The sequence below is a fragment of the Nomascus leucogenys genome, chromosome 5 (assembly GCF_006542625.1).
Source record: "Nomascus leucogenys isolate Asia chromosome 5, Asia_NLE_v1, whole genome shotgun sequence".
NCBI lineage: Eukaryota > Metazoa > Chordata > Mammalia > Primates > Hylobatidae > Nomascus > Nomascus leucogenys.
In genome coordinates, this window is record NC_044385.1 from 134,512,503 (window position 1) to 134,523,429 (window position 10,927).

General features: G+C 39.7%; 1 protein-coding gene across 4 annotated transcripts; it reads right to left on the reverse strand.

The window, feature by feature from the left end:
- Window positions 1–929: 929 nt before the first annotated feature.
- On the reverse strand, window positions 930–9,031 carry LIG4 (DNA ligase 4). 4 transcript variants are annotated; one of them, XM_003270168.4, is made up of 3 exons: window positions 8,953–9,031; window positions 8,024–8,096; window positions 930–4,790 (listed from the first exon to the last, which is right to left on the reverse strand). In XM_003270168.4, the coding sequence occupies exon 3, from the start codon at window positions 4,760–4,762 to the stop codon at window positions 2,027–2,029; it is 2,736 nt and encodes a 911-aa protein (XP_003270216.2). In that variant the 5' UTR covers window positions 4,763–4,790; window positions 8,024–8,096; window positions 8,953–9,031; the 3' UTR covers window positions 930–2,026. The 4 variants fall into 4 exon arrangements, with proteins under 4 accessions (XP_003270216.2, XP_003270219.2, XP_030669540.1 ...); XM_003270171.4 differs by lacking the exon at window positions 8,024–8,096 and having other exon boundaries at window positions 8,953–9,030; XM_030813680.1 differs by lacking the exon at window positions 8,953–9,031 and having other exon boundaries at window positions 930–4,710; window positions 8,024–8,291.
- Window positions 9,032–10,927: the final 1,896 nt, after the last annotated feature.

Below are 10,927 nucleotides of genomic sequence, written 5' to 3' on the forward strand. Positions count from 1 at the left end.
ATGAAATATTGCACAACAATTTAAAATGATGGAGCTATATTTTAGTGAATTGTAAATATTTTCAAAATTCATTGAGAAAAGCTGATTAAATGAAGCATATACTTTGCTTTATACATATGTGTTACACTAAATATTTATTTTGTACTTTTCTTAAGTTTAAAATTTTAAATACAGCTCATGGGTAATGTGAAATACAAAGGCTCTTAAAGAGGAAATAGATTGGCACCAGTCAAAAATTTTACTGACACTGGGCCAGGCACGGTGGCTCACGCCTGTAATCCCAGTACCTTGGGAGGCCAAGGTGGGCGGATCACGAGGTCAGGAGATCGAGACCATCCTTACTAATATAATGAAACCCCCATCTCTACTAGAAAAATACAAAAAATTAGCCAGACATGGCTGGGCGCGGTGGCTCACACTTGTAATCCCAGCACTTTGGGAGGCCGAGGCGGGTGGATCATGAGGTCAGGAGATCGAGACCACGGTGAAACCCTGTCTCTACTAAAAATACAAAAAAAAATTAGCCAGACACGGTGGTGGGTGCCTGTAGTCCCAGCTACTCGGGAGGCTGAGGCAGGAGAATGGCGTGAACCTGGGAGGCAGAGCTTGCAGTGAGCCGAGATCGCGCCACTGCACTCCAGCCTGGTGACAGAGCAAGACTCTGTCTCAAAAAAAAAAAACCTCGCCAGACATGGTGGTGGGTGCCTGTAGTCCCAGCTACTTGGGAGGCTGAGGCAGGAGAGTGGTGTGAACCCAGGAGGCGGAAGTTGCAGTGAGCCGAGATTGCACCACTGCACTCCAGCCTGGGCAATAGAGCGAGACTCTGTCTCAAAAAAAAAAAAAAAAAAAAATTTTTTTTTACTGACACTGAAAAATCTGTGTGATACAACTTATGAATTGTTTTAAAAAGAATAGAACATAAGAAATTATTTTAATAGTATGTTAAATATTTTATTTAAGAAGTATAACAAAATCACATACATTTGTTCCACGGTTTGGATAAAATTTCCAATAACTTTCAAATAATGCACACATAGTATCTCACGGATCAAATTCCATTCATTTCAATATGGTCATGAGATAGGCTGTATTCCAAAATTCGGTACATAAATCCATACATAATATATACTATATACATTGACTTTAAATAATCTAACTATAAAAGTCATTTTTAAAAGTCAAAGCAATTTATTTCTAATGAAAGTTACAATATGCATGCCATACTGACACCTATTCAATAGATAAAATCTAGGAAAATCTCTTTTTTGTGAATACTATTTATACTGGAATGCAAATTCACATAAAAATACTTCCTTTAAAGCATGTTCTATTTCATGCAAGATAATTAAATGTGAGCTTTTAAAATTGCAAGCTTTATTTTTAATCAAACCCATTCAATTTTAAGTTTTTAGATCATTAAGTCTCATACAACTTCCTCTAATTTAGCTAAAACCATCATTGACAGGGTTTTATTGTTACATTTGGCCTTAACTTTAAAAAACAAATTTGTTTACATTTCACATTTAAAGGGACATTTTAAACCCTGAGTAAAAAGACATATTTTTACAAGTCCAACTGTAACAATTCTACCCTATTTTCTTGCAATGCTTTTTTTAGATAAAAACTATTATTAAAGTTTTGATTTTTTAGAATATACTGTTTAGAAGGTTAATGCTTTTCATGACTTTAAAAGTTTCTGAATGTATTTTATTAGTATCTAAGTAAAAATTCTAGATTTCTATATGGATATTCTAAAAACACCTCTTCTTTAGACTGTTTAATTATTTCACCTTAATCATAAGAAATCATTGAATACTACACTCTTAAGATAATTTTTCTTTCTTGGCTTTGGGCTATTGTCTTTTCAACCTTAAAAATTAAAATTATTGTTTTCCTATATCTAATGATACTTTTTAGGCGTAGATTTTTAAGATACAAAAATAAAATGTAGTTTAGTATTTTATCATTACCACCTGCTGCAATGATTCTGCCAGATCAGAGGCTTTCCTCACTAGGAAACCTAGCTTTAAATCAAATACTGGTTTTCTTCTTGTAATTCACACTTGTCTATTGAATCAGTGACCCAACTTTCTTTTAGGATTTTAAACTTCCTCTTAAACGTTCTTCTAAAAGCTTTAAAATCTGCAACACGACTATGATCTTCCCCAATGATTACATGAGACACTCCCTCAGCTAAACAAGAAACTACTTTTGCTCCATGAAACCGAAGCTCCAAGGCTTTAACAGCTAACCTTGTCCCCTCATTTTTGGTACTCAGGTCATTAATAACAGCATACAAGTCCAAATAAACGGTGTGGCGTCGAAACATACTGAGAGGACAGCAATCCCAGGAATACCGACATTCTAAATCAGCAATCAGAGAAGTCATTTCTTCAGGAGTCTGCTCATTAGAATTTTTAATTCCTGAGAATACTTCCTTCAGTTCGTTCAAGTCTGTATTAACGAAATAACTATCACCATAGCAATCATATTCACGGGCAAAATGTTCTTTGGTTGATGGGCACATATGAATCATAAAGCGAGGCTGCCATGGCACAAAGCTTTTGGTCTTAAAACATTCTAAAAGCCATGCAGGCTTGACAACATCATGTTTATTTGACACAATTATGTTTTTCACTCTGATGTTCTTAGACCCTGCAATTACACAGTACGTGTCTGGGCCTGGATTTTGTACTATATAACCACCAAATTCTGCAATTCTGTTCTCCAGGTCAGGCTTTGGCTGGCTATCTGTTCCACTCATAACACAAAACTCTACATCTTCAAATATATTAGAAATTTTGTTAACGTTGGTAAGGTTAGGTGCTTTTAAGTGCTCAATAATTCCAATAACTTTCTTCATCTTTGGGGCAGCTTTCCGCTTTTTTTCTTGTGGTTCATCATCACCACCTACATAAAGGTGTTTAGATGCGAGCTTACCAGATGCTTTCCCCCTAAGTTGTTCTAGGTCGTCCAGGGTCATGCACTCATGCCACTCTTTGTCATCTCTTATCTTTTCAATTCGTGGAAAACGCAAGGTGCAGCCAGTTTTATACATATCACTGGGTACGATCTCTGCTGCCTTAATCTGAACAATGACAGAATTACAAGGTTCAATGTACACTTCTGGCTTCTCTGTTCCACATAAAATGCTACTTGGTGGAGCTTTTTTATGAAAAGGCTTCCAATACTTGGCCAATTTCAAACCCAGATCATACAGTTCTTTCATGGTGTAGCCAGAGCCAACACGAGAGAGAGTATGAAACACAGATGGCTTCTCACCAGGAGGGGGCTTCTCTGCTACTGCACACAAAAAATGAGACATCATTCCACCCCGTGATCCTTTACCCCAATATCCTCCAACAATTAAAATGTCCAATTCATCTATTAGTCCACTGACATACTCTGGTTTAATTTTTAACCACCCTTCACCTCTTTTGTCTGGCTTGTAGATGGATAGAGGTTGTTTTATCATAATTCCCTCTTCTCTTTTATCTATTGCTTCATTCAATGCATCAATTACCTCATTCTTAGTATGAGCTTGTGTTTTCTGCACTATTTCTATTCTACCTGGAATTGGTGTAAAAATATTACTGAGAATCTCATACCTCTTTCTCAGAGTCTCATGCCCTAGCTTTTTATTATTAACCATCAATACATCAAAAACACAATAACAAGTTTGTAGATCAGAATCCTCTACCATTCTTTTAATATCAAACTTAGTTCCCTTTTGCATGAAAGTTTGTGTATTAGGATTATAGGCCATCATCTCACCATCAAGAATACAGATTTGTATATCTGTTTTGAATGCATTATGAATGAATGGGGTAAGAGAACCTTCTGTAGGAGAAGCACCAAACTGATCAGTATAGTTATATCCATTTCGAGAGAAGTATTTATATACATCTCCATCTTTGTGCATTTGCATACGTTCACCATCTAGCTTGGTTTCTATGTAGAAACTCTGATGTTTCATATCCTTCTCAATGTGCTCAATATCTGCAATAGCAGCTAGCATTGGTTTAAAGGCAGAAAATAAAGTGATAGAAATATCACTAAGTCCTACAGAAGGGTCATGCAGTTGCCTACAGACTTTTTCCAGATCAGTAGTGACATTATGCAACTCAGCAGCATCATTATGAAAAACAGAAAAGATAGTTTGCTGACTAACACCAAGCTTTAAATCCTTTATGATCATCCGTATAAGCCACTTTTGCTCAAGTGCTGAACTCTGACTTATAAGTTGAAGAAGGCTCTTTTTTATTAGGTCTTTTCTTTTAGCAGAATTATTGCTGGCAATTGAGTCTAAAAGGTCGTTTACTTGCTGTATGGTTAAACTTCCTTTCTGTAAACATCTTGGCTTCAACACAAAATATGCAATCATTGCAAAGTCTCCAGCATCTCCATGAGTTCCAGTGGGTGTTCTGTAGTTTAAAAGTTTGAGGGCATCTTTTCCGTCTCTAGGTAAATTAAGCAACTCAATATAAAACTTAGCAAGCATAGTTTCTTTAATTCCATAGGCCATTCTCTCTCTTTCTAGCTGAGGAAGAATTAGTCTCATTGCTGGATAAAAAGAGTCTGTGACCTCTTTTTGGTTCTTATGAAGAGCATCATGAAATTTTCTCCAAGAATCTAAAAATTCCCTGAAGTGTCTGATTTTTTCTGCACGTCCTTTACTTTTCTGTATTCGTTCTAAAGTTGAACACAAATCTGCAAAAGGAACATGAGATGCAACAGTTTGTGAAGTTTGTGAGGCAGCCATCAAAGCGGTGACGAATCTTCTCGTTTAACTAGTAAAGCAAAAAGAGAATAACTTTAAGTAAAAGATAAGATTCATAAATATTTAATGTAAAGATCTTACAAAGATCACTGAGATCATAATAAATGTTTATTAATGTTTGCTAAATAAAATAGACCAATGCTCTAAATGATGTATATTTTCAACCTCTACATTTAATAACCATTTTGCTCCAACCCTAATTTGAAGTTATTATGAAAAGTATCATCAGCTGTATAGCTGTATTTCCTGTATTTATAATACAGAAATCATTTTAATTTTCTCCTTAAATTCCAGTTATTCTATAAATTATTTAGCACATAATACAAACAAATATTGCTAACAGTGGTGACAAAAAAAAGTCATCAGGCTTAATTCACTTCACTTCTGAGCTCCTGAGGGAAAGCCTTTCATGTATGTCTCTTCTTTCCCTGTCAGACTACCACATAGCACCAGAAATGAACTAGATCTTCAAACAGATGTTTTTAACAAATTACCCGTTTGCTGAATTGAAATTTGACTTCCTAGAAATCCTAATCATAGGCAGGGCCCTTGACCAAAAAACAAAACAAAGGAAAAAACTGGTACCTTCTTCTTCCAGCCAAACAAAGCCTACATCTATGTTTCCTTTCACTTCTTCACTGCTAGCTATGCCAAATCACACCAGCATTCAGTCCCAACTCAAAATGCCCTACCCAAAAAATCCTCACTTTATCTATTTTACCATAGTTACTTACTGTCTTATAAGTATAAATGTATTAGTATGCTTCTTTTTTCATATTTCCATGCCAGTTATTCCCTAAGTATTTAATGACTACATATGAGATGTGCTACATACACTGTGCTAGGGGAAAATACTTCATGTTTCTGCTTTAAAAGAACATATATTCTGTAAAAAAAAAAAAAAAAAAAAAAAAAGAAAAGAAAAAAAGGTGGGGGAGTGTAATGGAAACTGAGTATAATAAAATGCCAAGTGCTTTAACAAAATAAAACAAACGTAAAATGTCCTGAAGGGAGAACTTTTCCCTAAAGTATCTGCTAAAGTCAGAGAACAAATAAAGGGTACCTTGCAGAGCTAGGGCTAGAATGTTTCCTAAAATTTCACAAGTGTAAATTTCTTTACTTTTAAATATTCATACAAGTTCTACTGGAAGATAAATATATTAGAGTAATTTTAATATGGTTTAAACGATGTAAAAACGTTAAAATAACTTTCCAAAAAAAGATTTTAAGTAAAATGTATGCTCCATGAATGGAAACTATGTTTTATCCTGTGGTTTCAGACACCTCCTGGCACACCACCATGTATCCCAGTGGAGTCAGAGAAGTGTTGCTGGGAGTGGGGAGATCTATTACAGTGCAGAAAACATGTGACTCCCCATCTTCCAATTCTCCATCACAGCAAACAAATGAGCAACACACACATGCACAAGGCTACATTATCTAGTATCCAGTAAAATAAATCAAATGGCTAATTACAATACTACATTTACTATACTGTCAGTCTCTAGAGGCCAGAAATTGTGCTGTAATTTGTGCTACCAGTGGCAGACATGTAGGAGGTTTGCTGAATGAATTACTGAACAACTAGAGTTGACTCCTGGATAAGCACACTAGGGAAAGCTATGGTCTGGTTACATACCACACACTCATGCACGCAGACACACAGTGGGTGAGATTCAGTTTGGTTAAAAATATTTAGTAGCTCTGACTGCCCTGGCAATGGTTCACAACAGCCATTTGGTGGCCTATAGAGAAAAAAGCTGCACTTCTCAGTCTAATTTCTGACAAAGGAAACCCAACTTCTACTGAGTGGGTTAGATCGAAGGATAAGCGCATGAGAGACCACTTTCCTGAAACTTTTATCTTTGAATATACTGTTGTTTCCTCTCTCTGAATCTGGTTTGCATAACTGACTGTAACACCTGGTTATGTATGTTCACTGCCCTATCTCTCAAAATATGCTCCCTCAGGGGAGTACATCATGGTACACAATGCTATATCTACAATTTCTATATAAACTATGTAAAATGAAGTAGGTTAACTAATATTTCTTTAATATTCAAATATTGGTATACAGTTTCTACAGATATATCTATAGATTCTATATGGTCTCAAAGTTAAAGTTTCGCTCAACAAATCCCAGGCAAGGACTTAAATTACTTTATAATGACAAAATGTAGGTAATGGTGTGGATACACATGTATCCTAAAATGGCTACACAGATAACAAGGATTCCAAAATTGCTATAAACTAGGCATAAGTACTTTTGCTCATTACAACAGCATAAAAAGTCAAAGATTAGGACTTCCATTCATTTTTACATGCTAATTTTGTTTTTTGGATTCTGAAGATTTTAGCTGATTCATTCCATTTGCAGTAAGACAAATGAGGAGGTTCCTGGTTAGGGCTCAGGTTTTAGACTCTAATAAATCGGAGTTTAAATGTGGATGGTAACACTTAACAGCTGTGTGATACTGGGCAATGACTTAATTTCTCTAAGCTTCAGTTTCCTAAAGTATAAAATGGGGTTAAAAACTATGCAGAAATTAGAATGAAAATAAAATCAGATAATCTATAAAATGTGCTTTAAAAAGTAGTAAGTCTTGATAATTTTAATACTGTAATGCTTGCTGATCCAAGCAACATTTAAAATATAAATATTGCAAAATACTAACGAGATAAAAAGGTGGGAAGAAGCTTCACTCTTTAACAATAAGCAAAGCTGTCAGGAGAATGAATGCAAACAATTAGTACACAATAACGATTCATCATTCATTCAGTTGCTGACTAAATTGTCCTGAAGTGACACATGAAAATAAACCGGCAGGTTTTATTCAGTGACTGTGGAAGGTGATTAAGTGCTATGTTATTGCACTTAAAAAAGAGAGAGGAAAAAAAGGAGAAAGTGAGTAATGCAACTGAAGTATCCTTCATGCAACCCTTGACAAGCTGTGTTTCCCTAGGAAACAAAGGGTTTACAGTTGCCTATCTTCCACAGCACTTAGTGACAATTTGGGACAATCTCAGCAGAAAGAAATGAGCCGACAAAGAGGCTAGAAGGGCTCTGGGATCCCAAAAGTTAATGAAAGACCAAGTGTAAGAAGAGAAATAAAGTAATTCCCTCCAAGGTTTCCCGCTCCAGTGCCCCCTGTACCCTCCCGGAAAATCCCGAAGGAGTCTACATCATTCCTCTCTCCGTTCCCCCTACTCTCCCCCAACCCTTAAGGGATTCCCAGTGAATACCTGGCCTCGGGCAAGCTCCGCTACCTCTGTGAACCAGAGAATCCCAGCGGTAAAATGAGATCTTGATGCTTTCCTGCGGGGTTGCCATGAGAAAGAATCAGCATGTACGCAGGTAAAGCAGGCAACATAGTTCCAGGGAGTCGAAAATGGGAGAAATAGTCCCACGACCTGGGGCTTGGGTCTAGATGAAGAGCACAGCATCAAGAGGCCAGGCTTCTAATGCGGCACAGTCTACAGCGCTGTGAACTCGGCAACCCCTACCACCTGCCTTCCGCTGCACAAACACCTTGCTTGCCGCCCCATAGACCGACCCCCGCCTGACGCCCCCCAGGCCCGCCGCCTGACGCCCCCCAGGCCCCCCGCCTGACGTCCCAGACACCCCCACCAACCGATCCCCCAGACCCTCAATCTGACACCCCACTTCCCCTACTTGACTCCTCACACAACCTCCGCCTGACGACCCCCCGTCCCCCGCCTGACGTCCCAGGCACCACCCACCTGATTCCCCAGACCCCCAACCTGACGCCCCACACCCCTCACTTGACTCCCTACACACCCCACACCTGCCACCCCACACAACCCCCGCCTGACACCCCACAGACTCCCTGCCTGACGCCCCACAGACCCCCAACGTGACGCCCTACAGACCCCAACCTGACGTCCCACAGACACCCCGCCTGACGCCCCTCAGACCCCCAACGTGACGCCCTACAGACCCCAACCTGACGTCCCACAGACACCCCGCCTGACGCCCCACAGACCTTCCCCCGGTCTGCTGCCCCACAGACTTCCCGCCGCTTGCTGGACCACACCCTCCACTTGACTCCCCCCACACCCTCAATCCGCCACCACCCACCCCCACCTCACCTGCCAACCCCCCTCCCCCACCTCCCAACCCCCTCCCACCTGCCATCCCACACCCTTCCCACCTGACGTCAAGCCTGAGGCTCAGCCGCTAAGCCGGAAGCCGGCGCCAGAAGATGCCGGTTCCGCCAGCTGCTCGCCGCGCAGGCGCAGGGGAGACCCGGGGGCTGTGTAGTCACCCTGCTCAAGCACGCCGGCGCAGCCAGGCTCGCGATGGGAAGTGGGAGGGCCGGCAGCCCCTCAGGGCTGCGGAGGCGGGACCTGGAGGATCCTGGTTAGGGTCTTGAGTACACACGGCTCCCATTGGCCTCAGCAGCAGATGCTCTTTGCAAGCAATTGATCCACAGGCCAGTGGATTTTGTCTTGAGGGAGACCTAAGATCACTTTCCGCCCTGGCTGGTGATAGCATCTAATTCTTGTTCTCTGTACGTAAAACAGTGGTAACTATACTGATTTCGCTGGTTGTGAAAGCTCCCAAGAGAGAACAGGGCATCCCCCCAACTCAAAACGTTGGTTGTTTCATTTAAACTTTTAAAAAATAGGCTTTTGCAAACTATATAGAGCTGTTTTTTTTTTTTTTTTCATGATGTTTGCTAGTGTGGTCTGAGTTCTCTTAATACAGAAATAATACATAACAATACATAATTTACAATACAGAAATAAACCGTTGCATGACCAGAAATCAACTATGGACTCTTCTAGTATCTGTTTAAGGTTTAAAAATAAAGTTATTTAACAAACCTTTATTGAGCACCTATTATTATATAGTAATGGTGCTAGATATTCAGGCTGGAGAGATTAAAAACAACCCCAGTTTTTATGTTCCAGGAGCTGTTGGCTTCCACCGAATTTTTGCTGTGGTCCGTCCTCTTTCGCCATGGAGAAGTGAGAAGTTATTCATAGAGTGGTGGAAACAACTTCTAGAACTATTTTATTTTAGCATAAAATATTGCTTTACGATATAACAAATTTTGCTGCAATGGGCCCTGATAAAACATATTGGAGCTGTTAAGTGCCCTTAGAGGTTGCATAATGTATAAAAACCTCGTTTTTCAAAACTGACACATTTAATTCAGGGCTAGTTTGTAGTGGAGCTAGAACTGAGGGTTCCATCTAGCCCAAGAACATTCAGTTGTTCGCTTTGTATGTCTAATTGACCTAAGATGCCTGAATATCTAAAATCATCTGTGATGTTGTAAAGTCTCATGATATTGTTTTGTGAGTATCTACTCTTCAATTTAGTTATCAATTTATTTTGGAGGAAAAATGAATAGTGTTAAGGTAGAGGAGCCTCCACTTGCCCATCTTACGAGAGGGTACCTATCCGTGTACATTTGTAGCTTGTTCAACCTCTACTGAACTCCTACAATGTCAGAAGCTGGACTTTGTATTAGTTACATGAGAGGAACCATGAATTATGAAACCAGGCAAACTCCAAATTGATTCAAAGCCCAGTCTCCATTTTATCATGTTATTTTAGTTGCTTGGTTCAAAGACAGTCAAGGGTTTTTTTCACTAAGTATCTTCTAGAGTTGCCATGATTATTAATTTATTTATGCAAATGGTCTACTTTATATATGCTTAGCACTTATTCCGTGATCAACATTAGGAAGCTATGAATCAAGAACCCAGCTTTGACCTGGAGCTCTCGATCTGGTAGCAAGACACATATGTTCAACAAAAACAACAAAAACAAAATTAGCCACAGGCCGGGCCGGTGGCTAATGCCTGTAATCCCAGCACTTTAAGAGGCTGAGGTGAGCGGATCACTTGAGGTCAGGAGTTTGACACCATCCTGGCCAACATGGTGAACCCCTGTCTCTACTAAAAAATACAAAAATTAGGCCGGGCGCGGTGGCTCACGCCTGTAATCCCAGCACTTTGGAAGCCCGAGGTGGGCGGATCACCCGAGGTCGGGAGTTTGAGACCAGCCTGGCCAACATGGTGAAACCCCGTCTCTACTAAAGAAAAATACAAAATTAGCCAGGCGTGGTGGCGCATGCCTGTAATCCCAGCTACTCGGGAGGCTGAGGCAGGAGA